The sequence below is a fragment of the Phoxinus phoxinus genome, assembly GCF_949152265.1.
Source record: "Phoxinus phoxinus genome assembly, chromosome: 3".
In the NCBI taxonomy this organism is placed as follows: domain Eukaryota; kingdom Metazoa; phylum Chordata; class Actinopteri; order Cypriniformes; family Leuciscidae; genus Phoxinus; species Phoxinus phoxinus.
This window is the reverse complement of record NC_136878.1, coordinates 8389414-8412783: the sequence shown is the minus strand read 5'-3', so window position 1 is coordinate 8412783 and position 23370 is coordinate 8389414. Positions and strand designations below refer to the sequence as shown.

Sequence of the window (23370 nt, the reverse complement as noted above, 5' to 3'; positions counted from 1 at the left end):
CTCTGCACCGCTGGGGGGCGCTGCGGGACCACTGATTCAAATCATACACAATTACATAATTATATCACATATTCATAATAATAACAATAATAACTAAGAACAATTCTTATTATTAGTTAATATTATAATATTTGATAATTTGTTACATATATAGCAGTGGAAGAAACAAACTAGTTTTTAATAATAAAAATATTTTTTATTTTGCATTGAATATATTTAATAAAAAAGTACAAAAGTTTAATTTCACAAAACATAATAAATAATTTATAAAATATATAAACCACAAAATTTACAAATAAATATCACATTTTATTTGATACATAATTTTCCTTTTCTATCACTTGCTCTCTTTTTCTCATAATCGAGCATTGTTCCATGCCTGTCGGATTTGTCTCCAAGGCGTTCCTAAAACAGACGCAGCGATGAAGAAGAACACTAGAATGAGACCCTTAGCCAGAGCCTGGGAATATGGCTCACCTGCAAAAAACAAAAACCGGAAAAAAACCCTGTTACATTCATATTACTTTAAGGCCTGGTTTCACAGACAGGGCTTAGACTAAGCCAGGATTAGGCATTAGTACAATTAGGGCATTTAAGTAGCTTTTATAAGCGTGCCTTAGATGGTGTGCATTTTGAGATAAAACAATGGCACTGACATATATGCCAGAGCAAGTTGCTTTCAGTTAAAACAGCTCAATGCATTTTAAACTATCTTAAGCCGTGTCTGTTAAATGACTTAATCAAGGATTTAGGTTCAAATGTAAGCCTATACATTTTTGTATAAGGGAAACTTTATGTGTGTGTGTGTGTTTTTTAAATCCCCTATTTGCAGCTTACTTAAATAGTTCTGTAGTGTGACAAAATAAAAGCACAAATATTCTATGTTATATACAAATATAACAATGGCATACACAAAAATTACAAAAATAGTTTTAGATGAGGTATAGCATGTCACACTGCAAGACTTAGTGCTTCACGTTTCACATCAGCTACCTAAATACACCAAAACATGAGTGATAAACTAGTTCAAAAATATACAAGGACACATAATGTTATTTCATATACAAAAATGGTGTAGTCTATAAAGTGTTGCTGACTCTTACAACAGGACAGAGTTTTCATGGTTATTTCTGTCTTATTCTATAATACATTCAAGCCCTCACCAGTGTAGTATCTTGTGAGAGGGAACGCCAGCTCAGGCCAGCACACATCGTTCCGGTCACAGTCAAACTCTGTGAAGTTAATGCTGAACCTGCAGAATAGAGAAGATTCTTCAATTCAACTTTTCTAGAGTTCACGAGACTGCACGACTAGCTTGGATTTGTGAAATAATGCCATATGCAAGCAACAGATTCAAACAAATAGAAATATGAAAAACTATTTCTGAATTGTATAACATTAAGATTCTGGGATTTATGTTAATTATATTTAAATATATATATTTTTTTTTTATTGCACCTTTTATCAGACAAAAAAAAAAAACATTAAACTGTAAAAAATTAATTAAAAAAAAAAATTGAAATGTCACTGCATCTATAAAATAATCATCAAACTCAATATGTATGCGTTTAGGACCGACCTGGATCTAGGGGGTTGTGTATTAAGAGGATTCTCAGTAAAGGTCACAGAAGAGGTCACGGGGAAATTCTGCACTATCTCTGGGTTTACACAGGGGTTCATCTTGCCAATATCACACTTAATCCTCCATGTTGTTTCTATAAAACTGAGAATTGGGAAAAGAATGGCAAACACAATGTTCAAACCAGGATATGCATAGATACATTAAGCTCAAACATTAATGAAAAGCTATTGTTTTTGCTATCAGGATAGTGAGATGATAAGAACCTGTACCTAATCTCCACTGCCTGGATAACTGTCTGGGGCACACCCTGCACCCTGCCCATGATGACGCTCCTCACGTGGATGTGGAGGTGGGTCGGGACGGCAGAACACTCTCCACTGATGCCCTCTGCTGGCTGACTGGAGTTCTGCAGTGATGCTGAGAGGCACAGGAACATCGTTTACTCATTCATTCAAAGCAGTGGTTCTCAAGCAGGAGCCGGAGCCCACTAGAGAGCTTCAGCAAACTTCTGGGGCTATTTTACATAGCTATTATTAAAAATTCTGGGGCTACTTTAAATTGAGCTATATTCACAATCTTTAAGGGATGGATTAACGCACTGGCCTACAGGGCATGTGTCCAGGGCACTCGAACAGGAGGGTGGCAGACAAGCTTCAGTGGGATCCCATACGCAGCGCTATGGGTTTAACCGCACCACTTCTCCCACACCCCCACCCCCACTCAACAAGAAATCGGAGCACCGAAGGACCTTTTGACCATCATGGTCCATGTCATAATCCATCCCTGACCACAGGCGCATATCAGCTTAGACAGAAGGGCCTTTGAATATTGTCTTGGAAAATGGGCAGTCATGCAGTCAAAAAGGTTGAGAATCACAGACTTAAAGCAGTAGTTCACTTTTTCAAGTGGTGATTTTTTATCCAGGCTGAATTTGTTTGATCGAAAATACATTAAAAACAGTAAAATTGTGAGAAATAACAATAAGTTAATTAAGTTTTTTAAAACATGCAAGTTTTTAACAATAAGTTAAAATAATTGTTACTTGTAAAGCATAACTTATTCCTGTGATGGCAAAGCTGAATTTTCAGCAGCCGATACGCCAATCTTTAGCGTCACATGATCTTTGAGGGTGTCTCAATCAGGCTCCCGTCACTACTGGCAAATATGAACAGCACAGCAGATATCTTAGCGGGCCGTGCATTTCACACCTAGGCCTTCAGTGATGTCCACCCTGAATTAATAACCTTTAATAGTGTAGCAGCGCACGCACATACTCTCTATAATTGTTGTGAAATTCCTGTTTTAATTTTGCACCGGCAGTTATAGGGTTAATGCGGTGAGTTCGCGAAAGGCCGGGTAGAGAGAAACGAGCGAGTGAGTTCGGCTTTTGTGTGCAGTGGTTCTTGCGTTCCGATTATAAATTCAGAAACGGATCATCCCTGTCTTATCCTTCAATGGCTACAAGTATTAATGTTTGAAAAAAAGAAGTTGTTTCGATCCTAAATTTACAAGAAAAATTAGGAAGAAAATCATATTCAGCACGGACAAAAACGGGGGAAAAATGCATTATAGCTACTCTCCAAAACTCCTAATTTCTTTCCTCAAAAAGACTTGAATTACTTGGTTGTACAGGTTGTCTGTGCTTTTCAGTCCCAACAACCTTTTCTATCGCCATCGAGGATAATGTGCTGAAAGTCGAGTCTGTCCCGTCGTATTTCTGTCATAAGTTTTAATTGGCTTTAGTGCTGAGAGTGTCCGCTCGACAGAAGCAGTAACGTTAAACCGGGAAAACACCGCAAAACATGACGATGTGTAACGTTACAGCCGACACAAGCTCTCACACAGATTTTTGAACAATATCAATGAGATCAGCGGGACTTTTGCCTTCAAAATCAGTCCTGGCATAACTTTACATTGCAGTCAGTTCTGTTTTTACCCGGACAGATCGATAGAGTTCCGTGACTCTGCGTAAGCTGGATAAGGGATTTTTTCCGGTAGGTTTGAACCTGCTGGTGGTCGAGGAAGGAAATAAACATGAATTTGTGGGTTGAAAAACTATTAAATCTACAGGTATTTTAGTTTACACAGTTCGCAACAGATGCGGTTAGCTAGCTCTGACTACCAGTAATAATAGTAAACGCTCTGACCATCCAATCAAAGGGCGTGGAAATGCCTACGTTATTATATGCCTGCTAGATGGCCCCGGTGCAATCAACTCGATATCTGATTGGCTGATTTAATCTGACCGATTATCTGATTGGTTAAAGCAACAGTTTCATTGCCATTCATTTAAGCTACAGGCGCCCGCACTATCGATTCTGAAGGCCTCGAAGCAGATATATTTGACCCTGGCAACACATGATGACTGAAATATGATTGGATAAAAGCACTAAAATAAATATACACTACTGGAAGCAGCGCAACCAAGAGAAAAGCTATGAAATTATGAGAACGGACTATTGGGAATAATTTAATACTCATTCATAAAAAAAAAATATTAAAGTGCAAGTCAGTGATTCTCATAGTGTTTAGGCCAGCAGAGAAGGCCTTGCTGGCCCTGACGGCCCACCACTGCTTTCTGACATTATTTGTTTATTTTATTTAAAGGTACATTTCCCTGCAACTTTTCAGCCATAAACTAATAATAAATGTTAGCTAAATTATGTTCTAGAGATGTATGTTCATACTAAAATATATAATAAAATAAAACATCTTAAATATTTTAAAAACATGCCATTTATGTTTTGCACTTCTGAATTTCCTTTTAAGGGAAAATAGTAAGCATCAATGCTCCCTGGGTTTTACAGTGCATTCTGGGACTTTTTAGGGAGCGAACGTTTCAGTGCACTGAGAGGATTTTAGCATTGAGATGTCCTTAAAACGGCCTACTGCCTGATCAGTGCCCTGACTGTTGAACTAAGGAGCTGATTGAGACACACCCTCAGAAATCATTCTAATATGCTGATTTGCTGTTCAAGAAACATTTCTTATTATGATCCATGTTGAAAACAGTTGCTTCATTTTTTGGAAGCCAAAGTCGTGATACATTTTTTTCAGGATTCTTTAAATATAAAGTTCAAATAGAACAGCTTTTATATGAAATATATATTTTTTGTAACATTATAAATGTCTTTACTGTCACTTTTGATAAATGTAATACATTCTTGTCAAGTAAAACTAAAAGTATTAGTTTCTTTAAAAAAATAAAAAAATATATAAAAAAAAATCCTACTGACCCCAAACTTTTGAATTGTAGTTTATATAGACTTGGCGTATGTGTACATATAAAGACAGCTTGATCAGAATTTAAAGCTGCAACATTGCAGTTTATAAGATTAGGTATAAATAGACTCAAGAACAGCTTGACATATTATACATATTAGAGATAATTATATGATGTAGTGCTCACTAGTAATGTTGACCCAATCCACTAGGTTGGAAAAGTTTGGGTTTCCTGTTGTGGAAACAAGTGTAGCAGTCACTAATTCAGCTAGGACAGCACGCACCGTTTCTCTGCGAAATGACATGCACAAGAAAGACTTATCAAATATAACTGTTCAATAGGAATCTATTGTATTGTGTTGTGTTCAAAAGCCTTCGGCAATGATACTCACCTCAACCGACTGCACTGTCTCACATTCAGCAAACTCACAGGAATCACACAGCCTGATGTGGAGTTGATCCCGAACAGAGCTGGTCTCAGTTCAGCAGAAGAGCATAGTCCATCTCCACCTGCAGAGGACACAGCACTGGATTAAAGTCATAGTTTTTTGTAGTCCTGTATCGTTAAAATATGGATATGCTACACTACCTGGCTGCCAGAGATTGATCTGGGCCCTCTGTATAACTTCTGTAGCAGGGTCCAAAATGCCACCAATCACTGGCCTCTTCACCAGGTAACCTGTGCAAACATTAGTAATGGATAAGAAATTATTTCTGCTGGATAAGTTAAACAATGTTCCTGAGCATCTGAAGCTGAGGTATTATGGGAGTTGCTTTAACCTGAATTCCCAGAGTTTGGCTGAGATGTTTCATTTCCGTTCACAAACACTGCAGAATATCTTCTGGTCAAAGATACTAGATGGGAGGTAAGAGGTAAGATTTAATATATATATATATATATATATATATATATATATATATATATATATATATATATATATATATATATTAGGGATGCGAAACGATTAAACGCGATTAATCGCATCCAAAATAAAAGTTTGTGTTTACATAATATATGTGTGTGTACTGTGTATAATTATTTTGTATATATAAATACACACACATGCATGTATATATTTGAGAAATATTTGCATTTATATTCTGCATATATATTTTTATATAATTTATATAATATATAAACAGAAATATTTTATATATAAATAACAAATTTTTCTTAAATATATACATGCATGTGTGTGTATTTATATATACAAATTAAATAATTATACACAGTACACACACATACAGTATATTATGTTCCCACAAACTTTTATTTTGGATGCGATTAATTGCAATTAATCGTTTCACATCCCTAATATATATATATATATATGTATGTATGTGTGTATATACATGTATATGATAGAGAGAAAGAGATGCATTCCATAAGAAAAACGTGCAGTGAAGAGGTGTGTCGTATTGTAAGAGTGAACAGGAAGACAATAGTTGTGACTTACCAGGTGATGATAGAGTGATGTTTGCAGTGGTCCGTTTCACAGTAATGGCAGTGAGGCCATTCTCTCTCCAGTAAAGAGTGTAACTCAAGGCCACAACCACATTATCACACTTTTGTGGCACTAAAAAAAAAAAAAATTATACAATGAAAAGGATCAAACTTTACATATAATGTCCATCGTGTCTTCAATGTTACTAAAAGAGAAACTTTAGTACTATTTTCTGTATTATTATTATTTGATAGGTACAATACCAAATGTTTGGGGTTAGTACGTTTTTTTAAATGAAAGAAGTATCTTAAGCTCACCAAGACTGTATTTATTTTATTAGAAATACAGTAATATTGTAAAAAAAATACAGTTTTCTATCTTATTATATTTTAAAATGTAATATATTCCTGTGATGCAAATCAGAATTTTTTTGCATTATTACTCCAGTCTTCAGTCACATCACATGATCCTTCAAAAATCATTCTAATATGCTGATTTGCTGCTCAAAAAAACATGTATTATTATTATCAATGTAGAAAACAGTTGTAACAGTTGCTTTTTTTTGTGGAAACTGTGATACCTTTTTTTAGGATTCTTTGATGAAAAAAAAGTTCAAAAGAACAACATGCATTTTAAATAGAAATGTTTTTATAACATTATAAATGTCTTTACTGTCACTTTAATTTATTGCATCCTTACAGAATAGAAGTACTCATTATAATGATTATTTTTTACTTTTGAATGCTTTAGTGTATATTATTGATATTTTATACAAAATTAATAATCAAACTCACAATTTACTGGTTCTTAATATTTTATATTAGGACTACTTCAATAAATAGTTCATATTTAAAAATAGATTAACTTATTTTTAAATAAATAACTGCTGAAAAAATTCATACAACTGACCAGATATGGGCTCAAGAGAATTTGACAGAAATAATCTAAGGTCATTGGCTGCTTCATCCACAACGCTGACTGAGACCACACCTGGGAAGAGTGCAAAAATATGAACAGTCTCACACATGCATATTTGCATGCATACTCATATTTGCATGCAAACAACATGATCAATAGATTCATAAGATACAGTATATGTATCTGAAGCATATCATTGAGGGTATATTCACCATTCCCATGCTATTCCTTAAAAGCATAAAATTGTATTCTAAAACACTGTCAAATAAGTAAAATAGCACATGGGAGATGGATCTCTGATATATTGACATGGCATATGTATATATTTACAGGATAAAAATCGTTGGTACCGATGGTATGTTTGATTCAGCATCTACAGCAGCATGCTACATATTATATTATGTTGTAATATGTGGTTTATGTTCTTGTGTTTGGTTGAGGAAAGCAAATCAACTTTAGATTATATTGAATATCTACCTCCCAATCCATCTTTAACATCCAACCTCAGGTCATCTGATGGTGATGGACAGGACTGCAGCCTCCTCACACACTGAGACTCAAAGTTTTCCAAAAATGCCACTGGAGCATTGTCTGCACACTGGCCGAGTCCAGAGTTCTGCTCAGAGGACAGATACACACATGCATGAATGCGTGCACTCATATAAACAGACACGTACACTAGCAATGTTATCTAACCTGTGGGATGGTGAAGTATAGGTCATCCTTAGTGAATATTGGATCCCCCTGGCGGTAGTTTATGGGAGGTACAGCAGCTGTCATCTGCGGGGCTTGGAATGATGGACTGGGTTTTGGGGAGCTGTAAAAACCCATGCAAGTTTAGAAAATCACCAAACATACACTACCATTCAAAAGTTTGGAGTCAGTACGTTTTTTTCTACACAAATTAATAATTTTAGTCAGCAAGAACGCATTAAATTGATCAAAAGTGACAGTAAAGACATTTATAATGTTACAAAAGATTTCGGTTTCAAATAAATGCTGTTCTTTTGCACTCATTATTCATAAAATAAATAACAATGCATCACAGCGTTCAAAAAATATTAAACAGTAGAACTGTTTGCTTTGTAATAATAATAAGAAATGTTTCTTGAGCAACAAATCAGCATATTATAATGATTTCTGAAGGATCATGTGACACTGAAGACTGAAGTAACAATGCTGTAAATTCAGTTTAGCATCACAGGAATAAAATTACATTTTAAAATATATTAATTTAAAACAGAAAACACTTTCCAATATTACTGTTTATACTGTATTTTTTAATTAAATAAATGCGACCTTGGTGAGCATAAGATGCTTTTATCTTATTGACTCCAAACTTTTGAACAGAAGTGTATTTTTGAATAAGTCTAATAATACTCTAAGTTATACATAAACAAAACTGAAACTGTATAGAAGATAATGCACTAGAAAAACTTCCACTCCTTACACAGTCCGACCATCATAGAAAAGTCCCAGAAAGGGGTTGTTGTCCGAGGGGGAGGTGACACAGAGAAAGGGGAACCAATCAGGGTCATTTTCAGAGGACTGAGCTGAGCACTGATACTCTGGAACGGGACTGAAACTTCCCCCAAATGGTCCAGGAAGACACTGAGTCGCAAACAAATGCAGAACTTCTTGAGTGCAGTCCTAAAAGAGAAAACATACACTCATAAATAAACTAAGAATTTATAAAAAAAATTATCAACACCCCCCTTTGTTGATGTAAGCTTTACAAAAACACTAACCTACTTTTTTTTTTCTTGTTCGAGAAGCCGTTTCACTCAGATGTACATCACAACAGGGATGAAAAGACTATCGCAACTTCTGTTTTATGGCGCATTTAATGTAGGGCTTAGCTAAGTGTCAACTGGATCAACAGCAGAATCCCATTGAAAAGGACTGAAGTATTAGAGACAGATGTTCAACTGTCCACCTATCATGATTAAATACATTTAACTAATAAACTAAACTTTTCTCCAAGCTTTAATTATTACCTGGTCACAACAGCAGCGTATGTCACACTCGCCAAGGGAAACATCACATGGGCAGCTGCCGAGAGGCTGAAACACTTGGTTGGGAATGGCGGTTTTATTTTCTGCAAAAAAATCAAATATGCATTATGATATTATACAAGAAACATTAACGCATGTAAGACTTCTCTATGAAAAAGTACTATAGTGGTACCATGGTACAAATTATGGTCTCAGAGGGTTAATGCCAAGATTGCATGCATTTGGCGGACAATTTTATCTGAAGTGAAATTGCGTTAAAGGTATACATTTCTAGGATTCCCTGGGGAATAAACCCAAGACCTTGCTATTATTAGCACCATGCTTGTGATGTTCCTCAAATGTACTTCTGCTAAATGAATATATGCAAACAAAAATGCTTAAGTGACAGCAGTATTAAACGAACCATGCAATATGCTTTATTGCTGATTTGGCTTCATTTTATAATTGCACATTTTGCAACATTGACACTGTTATTAAAAAGAATTGAATCAACAATGAACCTACTCAGAGTGAATAATGACACTATTGTCTTCTGTAGGGCTGCTTATAGCTAAACTGAACACGATGAACTTCACACAGTAATTTAACTGAACTGAATCAACAATGAACTGAGCTGAATAATGACAGTGTTGTCCACTTTAGACATTCTACTAACTATAAGTAACTTTGCAACTACATGTCAAATAACTCTCATTCATTTGCAACTACATGTATACTAACTCTAATTAGAGAATTAGTAGACTGTTACATTAAGGTTAGGATTAGGGTTAGTAGAATAAGTTGGCATGTACTTGCAAAGTTACTTAGAATGTCTGTTGAGGAGCATCAAAATAAAGTTAGCAGATGTTAAGCAGACAGTCTCCTAATACTCGAATGACTGCTATTGACATGTAGTTGCAACAGAGAGACATTAGTACAATGTCTAATTGTTTAAGTGCTTTATAAATAAAGGTGACTTTACTAAAAATCAACAATGGTAGTCCCATCATGGTACTAAAACCACTAGGTTGTACTACAACACTTCAAATTTAGTAATATGAAAAGAGAAACTAACCAGAAATTGGCTTGTTGGGGAAGATCTGAGCATAAATATGGGTCTGTATGATGAGTGAGGCTTTGGGGGTTTCATCAGCACATGCGGACACAAGGAGAGTCTCCTGGAGACAGAGCGGCTCCTGGCAGCAGTCCGGGACAGATGTTTCATTCCCACACAGCTGCAGACTGCGGTTGAGACTCACTCGCACCAGGAAGGCATTCTGATATATTGGTATTCAACAGAAAGAATATAATGGTATTCAATATTGCAAAGTTCCAGTATTGCTTATGTTTTGACTCGTTTTCCTCAACGTATAAACTTGGACATTCCACTTTGAAATGAATCGCACATACACAACCGTTCAAAATTTTGGGGTCAGTAAGATTTTTATTTAAGGAATTAAAATCCCGTTCACAACAAGAATGATAACTATAACCATAACTATGTTTGTGTCCACACCAGCGGGCGATATCGTTCTTCAGTTAATTGTAAGCGCGCACCTCAGGTTTGTCGTCTGCTGCTTAAAATGCTCGAGCTCTTTAAAGCAGGATGGATTCTGATTGACTGTCAATATTTTTATCTTTCATCAGCTGGAAAAAAATTCATTCTAAAAGTGATTCCAACTAAATATTTTTTTTATGCCGTTAGCGTTATAGCTCTGGTGTGAACTCTGTGAACTATTCTAGTGTATAATGTGGTGCATTTCAGGTTAGGTGAGGGGTTCTTGTGTTATATGAGCCTTGGGCTGTGTTTATGAAACCCTGAGGCAGAAGTTTCAACAAAAGAACACAATATGTCATTTAGCTTGAGGAGGCATACTGTGGAAAATAACAGTATCTGGAAAATCAAGCAGTTAAAATGTATAGTTGAGCCGCTCATTCTGGTTTGTCAAACTTGAATGTCAGGGATATTCCTAGCATGTTTATTGAAGTCAACCGGATTATTTTTCCACCGTGAAATTAGTTAAGCTTTCATATGAACAATGTACAAATTTCAAGAAGGTCGGAACCATTCCATACTATGAGCTAAAGCCATGTTTTTTTATGCTTTTAAAAGAAGTCTCTTATGCTCACCAAGACTTATTTGATCAAAAATACTGAAAAAAGTAATAATGTGAAATATAATTACAATTGAAAATAACAGTTTTCAGTTTATTTTCAAATAAACAGACATTTTAAAATGTAATTTAAAGCTGAATTTTTCCAGCATTGTTACTCTAGGCTTCAGTGTCACATGATCCTTCAGAAATAAATCTAATATGCTGATTAGCTGCTCAAAAAAAGATTTCTTATCATTTCTTATTATTAACAGTTGTGTTACTTAATATTTTTTGTGGAGGACCAAGGATTCTTTGATGAATAGAAAGCACTGATTTGAAATAGAAAGATTTTGTAACAATATAAATATCTTTACAGTTAATTTTAATCAATTTAATGCATTTTTCCTCAATGAAAGTATTAATTCCATTAGGGTCCAGCTCTTGCTATTAACTAGTTGCTTATTATTAGCAAGCATATTCCTAGGATATTGGCTGTTTAATAGTAACTATAAAGCACATATTAATGCCTTATTATGCATGACCACATCCCTTTATCCCACCAAATACCTAAACTTAACAACTACTTTACTATTAATAGTACCTACTTTACAACATAACAACTATTCATTTATTAGGAGTTTATTTTTGGGAGTTAAAAATCTTACAGACCCCAGAAGATACTTCTTAGAAGATACTTTCTTACCAGAGCAACTTAAGAGAAAGTGCCATTTCACAACAGTGAAAATTACCACAAAAAGTCCCGACTGTTTGAATGCTCTATTAAACTCTAAAGTAACTGCTACGCCCTGTGCGGAGATACCTAAAGAAATAGAAAGGAAAGTAGTTTCTCATTTTACTTCGACGTCGCCCAAAAGATTATTACAAATCACTGGGCAAGTTCTGGAGCTCATAATACGCATCTCTATACAAACTATTTCCCTGAGAGGGCTAAGCAGAAAAACAGGAGGGGGAATTTTAGCAATGCACAAAAACGTGATGCGTAGGTGGCGAACACACCCTGCTTAATGACAGGTTGACGTTAATAATACAGATTGCATTTTCCTGTTAATTCACCGGGGGAACTTCACAAGTACATTTCTTGACGTCTTGATTCTCATTAACTGTTGGAAATTCTTTCCATGTTACATAGATAGATTTTCCATGTTGCTGATTTTGAGTACCTTCTAAACAGAATAAAGATGGAGATTTACTAAACAGTATTTGCCCTTGCTTCTATACTGCATAAACCTACAGTTAATGTGGCAGAATCAACTCACCTTCCCAATTAATTCATATGAAAGATTCCACTGTGTTTGATAAACCGGCACACAAGATGACGATGGGATGCTTCCTGAAGTAGTTCACAATGAAAACATTTGTTGAAGTTAAAATATTACAGTATGCATGGGTAACACTTAACAATAAGGTTCCATTTGATAACATAAGTTAATTCATTAGTTATCGTGAACTAACAAAAAATGCGTAGTTCACCCAAATTTTTTTAATTCTCTCATCATTTACTCACCCTCAGGTTGTTCCAAACCTGTATGAGTTTCTTTCTTCTGCTGAGCACAAAATAAAATATTTTGAAGACAATTGACTTCCATAGTATGGAATATCTTATAAATGAATAAAATATCTTCTTTTGTGTTCAGCAGAATAAAGAAATGTAAACTTGAGGGTGAGTAAATGATGACATAATTTTCATTTTAGGGTGAACTATCCCTTTAATGCATTAACTAATGGGACCTTACAGTAATGCGAGTAGTTGTTGTATGTGTTTGAATAGAAATGTTGTGGTAACATTAATTGTCTACCTGTTGCATTTGATGATGAAACAGCACTGATGCTGAAGGAAATGCCAGACACGTTTCCAACCAGAAATGATGATATTCTTGGTCCAGATGCCAGAATAAACGCAGGCTGAAACACTGAAATAATCATACATTCATACATTCCCTATTGCTTTCAGATGTAACGTTATATTACGATTGACTGGATTGTAAGGGTTTATTTAAAAATGTATGGAGTTATTAATGAGTACATGCTTTATTTAGATTATTAATATATGCTTTAATAATAAATTCAAGCTTGTGCTTCTCCATGGCAACAAGATGTTTGCTAACAGTTATCCAGCTAGCTAGCTTTGTTTTTGTACTGTTCACGGGTTTTCTTACTGATATTTCATTTATTCAAAGCTCACTTACCAACATTACAAATAGTTCCGTCATTTAATAGCATAATAATTATACACAGAAAATTAAATACGACGTGAGAGCCTGGAAATCGTGTCATATTGTGGCGTCGGTCTGACAGCGACTAGTCCTCTTCTTCGTGATTGCTTGATGGCGATTTATACAGAAGAAAAGATGAGATCAGCTCATTAGCGCCGCTCCGTGGCGTATAGCGCTAGTGTGTGTGTGTGTGTGTGTGTGTGTGTGTGTGTGTGTGTGTGTGTGTGTGTGTGTGTGTGTGTGTGTGTGTGTGTGTGTGTGTGTGTGTGTGTGTGTGTGTGTGTGTGTGTGTGTGTGTGTGTGTGTGTGTGTGTGTGTGTGTGTGTGCGTGTACATTATATAAACACAAACTTGTATCTTAGATTAATCAATTTGACAGCACTAGTTACTACCCAGCACTATGCATTTATCAAGTCTATAAAATCAGAACGTCACATAAAGAATACAGTCCCAACAATAATTGTGTTTGTCTACCAATTTACAGTTTTTTACAATCACTTTGTTACTATTTTCAGAACCTTGATGTAATTTTTCACAACTCTAGACACAAAACTCACAACCAATGATCAAAATGCAACTTTTGCAAAACTAACCCTTTTCTCAATTGCTTGGATACAATACACATAAAAATTTGATCATTTGTTCATTCAACAAAAATCACCTGTTCAATATGACACAACTTAACATCAAAGTACTACTATTTCAAAAGGCAATTCACACATTAGTGTCTATTCATTTCCTTACAATGATCTAACTATCAATTGATACAACTGCTCAAAATGATAAGTAATTGTCGCATTACTCTTAATGCATAGTTGTATGGAAACAGACAAACAATCTTCCATGTTTTCAGTAAATCATGAAAGTTTCAAGATAACAAGATTCTTTGTCACCAATTAGCGTGGAGCACGAACCAATTAGACTACAATATCCATGGATGTAGCCTAATATTTTATCATAATGCTTCATCAGACACTGTGTCTATGGTCCCAAATACTGTACCACCTTTTCAGACTAGTTACAGTATTGACAGGACTGCACTGTATAGGCTAGATGCCCTTGTAATTGCTTGTCCAATTCTGCCAACTCTTTACTGATGATTGAGTGCACATTGTGGAATGAGTATATACTGTAAACTGTTGATTGGGATCCAATTGCAAGAGCATAGTGATACGTAACATGGAGCCAGCAGGTGATCCAGGTCAAGCAGTGGTGGGAGGAAGACGAGGAAGACGTGTTGGTCAAAGGAATGGCTGGGGACAGGCACTCCTTCTGAGAGGTGGTCGTGGGCCTTGTTTGAGAGGTGTGGGGGAACGTGGTAGAGGACAAGGCCACGGACCAAGACAGCGGCAGCAACAGCATAGAGTGTCCAATGAAATTCGGGCAATAGTTGTAGACCATGTCATAAATCATGGCATGACAATGACTGAGACGGCTACAATGATACAACCAAAAGTCAGAAGGTCAACCGTGGCCTCAATAATCAGAACGTTCCGCAATGAGAACCGGTAAGTTATCAGCATGCACTAAACATTATTCTACTCTCAATTGTCAAATGACTGCATACCAATGTGTATCACAGAATAGGTGATGTGACCAAGTGTCTTCTTACTCTAATGTTCCCTGTAGAATTGTGACCAGGCCAAATAGTGGAGGCAGAGGCACAATACTAACTGACCAACAAGAGCAGGCTGTGGTCGATTTGGTTCGGGCCAGAAATGATATTCGCCTTACAGAAATTCACCAGCATATCTTGGACAATGAAGACATGTTGTGTTTCTTACAGTACAAGCAAGCAAGTTGAGGGACACTGCATTTGATGTTTTACAGTACTGTCTTTTCTTTACTATTTCATAGCTAATTAATTTGGCTTTGATTCAAATAAACCTAAGTTGTGATTGTACTGTAGTGTTTTGCATCAATATATTAAACAATTTGTTCAATGATTCCACTGTGTATTCTCTCTACTACTGCAGTACTTTTACAGAGATGTATTTACTGTACATGTAGTACCATAATGAAACCTGTATCACCTATTTTGTTATAGAATATTTAATGATTGTATGAACAATGACACAGTGAAACTATCGGTTGCTTGTGTGTGGGTGATCTATAGTTAGGCTATGTTTCAATGGTATTTCACAGTAAATTTGTTTTTTGAACCAATGATTGTGCAAGTGCAAGATTTCTTTAAAGATGTGAATGCACAATGCAATGTTTCGAACATTAGACAGCCTGTGTTACAAGTGATAACCGTTTTGAGTTTTGTGTCTAGAGTTTTGAAAAATGGCATCAAGGTTCTGAAAATAGTAGCAAAGTGATTGTAAAAAACTGTATTAAATTCAACAAGATGATTATATCAAAATACAACAAACAAACAGGAAAAAAATTGTATTTGTGAGTAATAAGATCACAGCATGGCCTGATTTTTTCATAGGCAATGCTGAATGGGGAAGAACTGGATTTCCCCCCCCCCTTGTGTGTGTGTGTGCGTGCGTGCGTGCGTGCGTGCGTGCGTGCGTGCGTGCGTGCGTGTGCGTGTGTGTACATATCAACACAAACTTGTATGTTAGATTAATCAATTAGACAGCACTACTACCCACTACGCATTTATCAAGTCTATAAAGTCAAAACGTCACATAAAGAATACAGTCCCAACAATAATTGTGTTTGTCAACCAATTTATTAAATTCAACAAGATGATTATATCAACAAAAAACAAAAAAAAAGGAAAAAATGTGTATTTGTGAGTAATAAGATCACACAGCATGGCCTGATTTTTTCATAGGCAATGCTGAATGAGGAAGAACTGGATCCCCCCCCCCCCCCTTTTTTTATAAAACATAAAGATGTTAGCTGCCATTGAGTGTGTGTGTGTGTGTGTGTGTGTGTGTGTGTGTGTGTGTGTGTGTGTGTGTGTGTGTGTGTGTGTGTGTGTGTGTGTGTGTGTGTGTGTGTGTGTGTGTGTGTGTGTGTGTGTGTGTGTGTACATATAAACACAAACTTGTATGTTAGATTAATCAATTAGACAGCACTACTACCCAGCACTATGCATTTATCAAGTCTATAAAGTCAAAACGTCACATAAAGAATACAGTCCCAACAATAATTGTGTTTGCCAACCAATTTATTAAATTCAACAAGATGAGATTATATCAAAATACAACAAACAAACAGGAAAAAAAATTGTATTTCTGAGTAATAAGATCACAGCATGGCCTGATTTTTTCATAGGCAATGCTGAATGGGGAAGAACTGGATTTCCCCCCCCCCCCCTTTTTTTATATAAAACATGAAGATGTTAGCTGCCACTGAATGTGTGTGTGTGTGTGTGTGTGTGTGTGTGTGTGTGTGTGTGTGTGTGTGTGTGTGTGTGTGTGTGTGTGTGTGTGTGTGTGTGTGTGTGTTCACTCAAATAGTCAAATTCTTCAGGACATGACAGCGTTTCTCCTGAAATACAAGCACACAAAGCAAACAATTAGTTAAAGCCTGCTTATAAAGAGATTGTAGACTTTCACTTGACTGTCAACGTCAAATTTAACAGTTCTAATTTTTACTTAGCATTCCTATCAGAATTCTAAAACGAATTCTAATTGCATTATTTGAAACAGATCTGCTGCACATGCTTCATGTCAAACGCTCGACTGAGTCCAAGTCTGAGTCCACATTGTTGGTGGTCTGTTTAAAGCTCAGTAAATTTGCCGTAGGAGGATGTTTTGGCTTGTGGTTTCATAGTTGAATAGTTTGTGGTTTTGTATGAGTAAGACTTTAACATCCAAATCGAGATCTACTACATATAAACAATGTCATGAGTCAGAGGAAAACCAGAGAAGAGAAAGTGACCTGCAATAACAATGACATGCCTGTTAAGCAACCGGTTTCATGTCATCCGATAGACAACTGAGGAAATAAAACTATTAAGCCACTGAATAAATCTGAGGTAAATTACATACACTGAATTTGGTTTCTTTGCACCTCTTGAGCCTAGTGTCCAGAAACTTGATAGTCTCCTTAACCCACTTCTCCTCAGTGGCAGGAGGGGCGCAAAGCTTACGACCTCTCCTGGTTATGAATCTGAAAAATAATGGATTTCTGCGCATTATTTGACTAGAACAGACAATCAGAGCATGTTTAATACACACTTTCACATCTGCTTTGCTTAGAAATGTGATCATATACTTTCATTCTCTCCCAGGCTCCCACATAACCCAGCATTTTGAACTGCATAAAACATCCGGTATTTTACGATACTTACATAACAGCATCACGGGGGCAGCCGTCACCTTTGAACTGCTTCCGGTAAGTGAGGAGGACGTGTTTAGGGATGGATATATTGCTGACCATCAGGCAACAGTCCAATGCTAAGTCTGCCTGAGCCTCTGAGAAAGGTCAAGACAAAAGGGAAATGGAAATGATGAGCAACAAGAGATGGGAAGACAGGAAAAGGAGGAATTAGCACCACCTGTGTCTGCCAAGTCTCGAAAACATGTGTGTGTAAGAAAAACAACACTTATTGGGGTTCTTCAACACTTATTTCTTGGCATAAAATTGCACAAAATTTGCTGTGCTGTACTTATATAATAACTTGCAGTAAAGCGAGTAGTAAAGTAAAATTGAATATATAAATAATACACGTCTATATTCTGAATAAGGATAATAATAAAACTTAGAATAATAATAATATTATAACTTTTAGCCTATTATAAATAATAAAACTGATGACTCAATTTAAGTCTTTTAAGTTAAAATAGATGAGATTTTGTTTTCTGTGAATACTAAAAACTCGATTTGTTGAGTTGTGTGACACATCTGCTATCATACATGAAAGATCAGAAGAAATGAATGAAATAAGCACGTGGATGAAGGACGAAAGCATGAGCGATTACCTGCCGGACTGCAGTAGAGAAGGAACGCCAGCGCACAGAGACTCGCACTCAGCGCAGGGATGACGGATGAAGCCATGGCAACGGGAACAGAAGATGCGGGAGCAAGCGTTGATCGGTCCTTCTCAAGTGGCTTTCCTGACACTCTCCTCTCATCGCTCCTACAGTCCCGTTTTATACAATCTTAAGTTTCACTATGACATATAGTCCCTCCCCGTCCTGTAAAAAAACAAAAACAAATGTTAAAGCAGGAGAGGCTGGACCAGGGGTTGTGACCTGGACTGAAGGTTTTTTTTCTTTTTTTTTAAAAATGAGGGCCATGCTTACAACACAATGCACCGCATTATCTCTGTTCCTCACTCTCTCTTTTCTCTTTTCCATTTATGCCCACATAAAAACTCTCACACACTCTCACATACTGTCTCGCTCAAAGGCCAATAGTCTGGCAAATGTTTCAATGTGACTGAAGAAGTAGTTCAGCCAAACCTGCCAAACTGAACAGTTTGCTCGACTTCATAGTTACTGAACCTTGGGAAAGCAGAGCCGGGAATTCCAGAGTGTTAAAAAAAAAGAACAAGATCTGTCAATGTTTACTTGTTACAGTTAATTATTATTGGTGTGTGTGTGTGTGTGTGTGTGTGTGTGTGTGGTTCAGGTAAAATCTATGTTAAAATCTTCTATAAAGATGACAATATCTGTAATCCTTGTCCCTGTGGGGACATTTTTTGGTCCCTATGAGGGAGCTTATAAATCTGTTTTTAGAAAATGTTAAAGTGCAGAAAGTTTTCTATGATGTTTAGGGGATAGAATATAAAGTTTGTACAGTCCCCATAAAACGTGAAAACACAACACGTGTCCGCACGCGCGTGTGTGTGTGTGTGTGTGTGTGTGGGAAACGACATAGTTAATTCTGTTAGGTTTATTGTAAAAGTTTGAATGTCAAAGCACAACTTTATGGACTTTTACAGTATGTACTGATAGATGGCTTAATGGCTGAACATTTAGGGTTGTAAACTGATGGTTTTAGATTAAATTCTTAAATGTAGCAATAAAAATTTATAAAATCTAACAGTATTATGAAAAATGCCTTTCTATGGCAACCATTGTGCATTTGAATAAAACAGGGGATTCACAAAATTTCAGACTAAATTTCAGATATCTTCATCACTCTTTCAAGCATTTGACAAAATACAACAACAACAAAATGGAAAGTAACAGTATTGTGCATGAACGTTTGATATCATCGTGTTTGTAACGTGAACATTTACATCAGACATCAAACAAGTTTATAATGAGAGTTTCTGCCATTTCAAACAGTATCATTTAAAAGTTTGGGGTCAGCAAGTTTTTTTTTGGAAAGAAATTAATACTTTTATTCAGCAAGAATGAATACATTTAATCAAAAGTGATGTTGCAAAAGATTTATTTTTCAAATAAATGCTGTCCATTTGAACTTTACAATCAAAGAATCTTGAAACAAATTTACCACGGTTTCCACACAAAAAAAATTGTTTTATTAGAATGATTAGAATGACTTCATGTTACACTGAAGACGAGTAATGATGCTGAAAGTTCATCTTTGCATAATTGAAATAAATAATTTTAATATATTCAAATAGAAACAGTTATTTTAAATTGTAATTATATTCCCCAATAGTACTGTTTTTGATTTCGATTGAATAAATACACCCTTTGAAAGCATAAAAGACTTGAAAAGGCATATTACTGCATCTCCAGAAGGACAAATGAAGGAAAGAACGACACTGATGAAATAATTGCGGTGGACAGGAGATTTAACAAAATGAGTTTATTTGAAAACATTCTTAGCAAAAAATTCCAGTCACACAAAGTTTGATACATCTTACATGATATCTTGTGCAAATGTATGAGACTCACAATCGCTACAGAAAGACAGTAAAACATAAACAACATACTACATTGCGCAAATAGCATTTAATCATTAACAAAGTTCAAAATACTTAGTAAATATTTGTTTAAAAAAACCACTGTCGCAGTTGGTGATTTAGTGAAGTCACTTCCTGTGTATTCAGTGTTGCTCAGTGCAGCTACAGGGTCCTCATGTTCACCTCCTGTCTGTAAAACAGGAAAACGAAACTAGATTAAGTAAAGCTTTTAAAGAAGAACTGCACAACTTCTTTTTTTAACTTCTGCTAAATGTCAGATTCCACTTAGGATATCTGTGAGATATCACAGAACTGAGAGAGCAGAACCAAAGCTTGAAAAGGGACATGCAGTGGGAGTTGTTAGTACCATGTGTTCCTACTGAGGACTTTTTTTCTTCTTGTCCAGGTGCGAGATGATTTTGCTAATCCAGCCGTTTTTCTCTGACGGAGCGCACAGTTTCCTGCCCTTTTTTGTGATGAATCTATGGGAACATATGGGAAACATCCATTAACACGATCCTAGTGTATCAATGAAGCCAATTGGCAATCAACTGATACTTACATAGTAGCTTCAATGGGACATCCACTGTCTATGGTTTGATGGAAGTAGGATGCAACAATTTGTTTTGGGATACGAGTGTCATTGGTGGTCAGACAGCAGTCCACAGCTGTGTCTGAAAATGCTGAGAATGAAAGGTTGCCATTAGTAATGCTTTTCACTGGAAATCCCCCCTCATTTAATGTGTAGCCTACTTGACACCATGCAAGAACAAAACTGGGTCTGTTTCTGGACTTACAGGAACTTGCTCCCACAGTTACTATAACTGAATATTTGAGAAGAACAAGTCAGAACAGAAAAAGCCAAGAATTGCTCTATTTATCAATGGCTGCAAATCTTGAGCTGCAGACAGTCCTCGATTTCGATATGAAATTGTGCAGGATGCTTCTGAGAAACTGCAAGTGTGTGTGTGTGCCATGAGAGTAAGTGTTTCAAAGTGTCAGTTCCACTCTTACCTTCTATGTTGCCCCAGAGGACTGCAGCAATGACCAGGAGAGTTACTGTTGAAGTCTGCATTCTTGTCTTTGTGTTGGATCTCTGCAAAAGCATCAGACAATTGTGCACAGGTGTGACATGCAGGTATCAGGTGCATGTATTTATACACAAAAAAATTAACTCACTTTCACTTTCACACTAAGACTTCCCGCACCTGCTCCACCCCTACTCGTAAATCCAGCAGTATTTGGCTTCACCATTCCCAAATTTCTTGGCTGTTTCCCCCCCCCCCCCCCCCCCCCCTCAATTCCAGTAGAATTCTCTGCAGGGGTGCATGACCTGATCATTCACTCAGCAGCTTATAAACACACACATAAATCTTACTTAACTGAACTCTCAGTTATTTTTTTTATTTTTATTTTTTTATCAAGGATGCAATGCAGCATTGCATAACAGTGTAGTGCTCATAGCTTTCATTTTCTCTACAGAACCTATTCATAATTATCTGATTTAGTTACTATATAGACGTGGGGAATGTGGCCCAAAAGTCCGAGACCACCATTGAAAATATTTCAGTTGCATTTTTTTCTAATTTAATCATTTTTTATTAAAAGTTACATTTTCAGCATAGGAATTTGAGTGATTTGGAAAATTTATTTTAATAATTTCAGAATGTTTTGTGTATATTAATATTATCGATATAAATATACATCACTAATAAATGTATTAAATATATTTTACATTTGAAAATCCAACCCGGATAGAAACTGATGGGTGGAATGAATTTTCTGGGAAATGTCTTTATGGAGACAGAATAATAGAATAATCTAGATCTTTCAAAACCCTTCTGTACAACAAAGAGGCATTTAAAGTGATCAAGACAGATTATTATCTTAATAATGAATATTTGAATGCCTTTTGACATGTGAGAGCTTGGCAAGGATACGAGGGTGTGTGATTTCCCGTGAAGCAACAACGCCAAGAGCATCATATTGTTAAGAGACTAAAGGCAAATGTGCCCCCACAATAAGTCAATGACATGCCCTGAGCTGAACTGCTAAACGAAAGCTTCATTTTCAAAAGCACAGCCCTCCAACATTTATGCACAACTAAGTTTCGTTTTTAAGAATACATAACGTTAAATTTCCCCGTTCTGGTTTACTGTAGCTTTCCAAAATGAACAGTCTATGCATGCCAATAACCTGAACCATGTGCATGTGTCCTGAACCATAGACTCTGTAGATAAGGAACCAGAAAAAGACGGTTCAGTGGGTAAGTGCAAATTCACCTGGTGAATTCGACATACGAGTTGGTGCCGGAGACGTATCGACAAATATTCAGAGCGTGTTCAAAGCCGAACAAACTTATGTCGAATTCGCCAGAGAAAAGAAAATGCTTTGAAAAGTGGTGTCTTGCCAGTAAGTCTAGCAATTATGAGGAGTTGCAAGAGTCGGTCTTGCTGGAAGATTTCAAAAATTGCGTACCAGAAAGTTTTTTGTTAATTTAAATGAACAAAAAGTGTCAAAGCTTTCTGACGCGGCGGTACTTGCAGATGAATTTGCACTCACCCACTGAACCGTCTTTTCCTGAGTCTAAGGCTCAGGACACATGCACATGGTTCAGGTTATTGGCATGCATAGACTGTTCATTTTGGAAAGCTACAGTAAACCAGAACGGGGAAATTGAACGTTATGTATTCTTAAAAACGAAACTTAGTTGTGCATAAATGTTGGAGGGCTGTGCTTTTGAAAATGAAGCTTTCGTTTAGCAGGCTTGCTTTGAACACGCTCTGAATATTTTCTCGATACGTCTCCGGCACCAACTCGTATGCTCTTAAAACTGCCATATAGTCCAATGACTACTCAATTGGCAGAGCCGCACACACCTCCTGTGCCTTGCCAACCAGGTTACACTAAAGCAGCAGAGCCCACACGTCCTTCGGCCAAATCAATTTAAAGGTTACACTCTCAAAAGCAATAGAATAAGAGTCTTCTTCTTCTTCTTCTTCTTTCGTAGGGTTTGTGTCTCGAGATCAAGCTCTCAGAGATCAACGAGATTAAGCAAGCTTTAATTTCAAGAGCTCTCAGAAGAAGCAGCT

The 23370-nt window shown here is 36.3% G+C and overlaps 3 protein-coding genes across 3 annotated transcripts; all 3 read right to left on the bottom strand.

The window, feature by feature from the left end:
- Positions 1-178: 178 nt before the first annotated feature.
- Positions 179-13607, bottom strand: tctn2 (tectonic family member 2). The gene is made up of 18 exons (XM_079607490.1): positions 13465-13607; positions 13075-13188; positions 12535-12608; positions 10237-10438; positions 9165-9265; positions 8618-8817; positions 7864-7984; positions 7645-7783; positions 7159-7239; positions 6262-6381; positions 5585-5659; positions 5394-5483; positions 5197-5314; positions 4992-5095; positions 1852-1999; positions 1580-1723; positions 1164-1252; positions 179-477 (listed from the first exon to the last, which is right to left on the bottom strand). The coding sequence occupies exons 1-18, from the start codon at positions 13550-13552 to the stop codon at positions 356-358; spliced, it is 2130 nt and encodes a 709-aa protein (XP_079463616.1). The 5' UTR covers positions 13553-13607; the 3' UTR covers positions 179-355.
- A 3200-nt stretch (positions 13608-16807) lies between these two features.
- ccl19a.1 (chemokine (C-C motif) ligand 19a, tandem duplicate 1) lies at positions 16808-18536 on the bottom strand. Its single transcript, XM_079607503.1, has 4 exons — positions 18378-18536; positions 17747-17870; positions 17445-17565; positions 16808-16941 (listed from the first exon to the last, which is right to left on the bottom strand). The coding sequence occupies exons 1-4, from the start codon at positions 18451-18453 to the stop codon at positions 16903-16905; spliced, it is 360 nt and encodes a 119-aa protein (XP_079463629.1). The 5' UTR covers positions 18454-18536; the 3' UTR covers positions 16808-16902.
- Positions 18537-20166: 1630 nt separating this feature from the next.
- On the bottom strand, positions 20167-21428 carry ccl19a.2 (chemokine (C-C motif) ligand 19a, tandem duplicate 2). Its single transcript, XM_079607502.1, has 4 exons — positions 21293-21428; positions 20841-20961; positions 20646-20760; positions 20167-20468 (listed from the first exon to the last, which is right to left on the bottom strand). The coding sequence occupies exons 1-3, from the start codon at positions 21384-21386 to the stop codon at positions 20655-20657; spliced, it is 321 nt and encodes a 106-aa protein (XP_079463628.1). The 5' UTR covers positions 21387-21428; the 3' UTR covers positions 20167-20468; positions 20646-20654.
- Positions 21429-23370: the final 1942 nt, after the last annotated feature.

Bases quoted from the DNA above. Each gene is read 5' to 3' on its own strand.
- tctn2 (XM_079607490.1), bottom strand. From the start codon at position 13,552: ATGACACGATTTCCAGGCTCTCACGTCGTATTTAATTTTCTGTGTATA. The intron at 6,382-7,158 runs GTCAGTTGTATG...TTTTTTTTTTAG, and splicing joins TTCTCTTGAGCCCATATCTG to TGCCACAAAAGTGTGATAAT. The intron at 1,253-1,579 runs GTCGGTCCTAAA...TCTATTCTGCAG, and splicing joins ACACAACCCCCTAGATCCAG to GTTCAGCATTAACTTCACAG.
- ccl19a.1 (XM_079607503.1), bottom strand. From the start codon at position 18,453: ATGGCTTCATCCGTCATCCCTGCGCTGAGTGCGAGTCTCTGTGCGCTG. The intron at 17,871-18,377 runs GTAATCGCTCAT...GACCTTTCTCAG, and splicing joins TCTCTACTGCAGTCCGGCAG to AGGCTCAGGCAGACTTAGCA. The intron at 16,942-17,444 runs GTATGTAATTTA...CTTGTATTTCAG, and splicing joins GCAAAGAAACCAAATTCAGT to GAGAAACGCTGTCATGTCCT.
- ccl19a.2 (XM_079607502.1), bottom strand. From the start codon at position 21,386: ATGCTTTTGCAGAGATCCAACACAAAGACAAGAATGCAGACTTCAACA. The intron at 20,962-21,292 runs GTAAGAGTGGAA...TTTCATTCTCAG, and splicing joins CCTCTGGGGCAACATAGAAG to CATTTTCAGACACAGCTGTG. The intron at 20,761-20,840 runs GTAAGTATCAGT...ATGTTCCCATAG, and splicing joins TGTCCCATTGAAGCTACTAT to ATTCATCACAAAAAAGGGCA.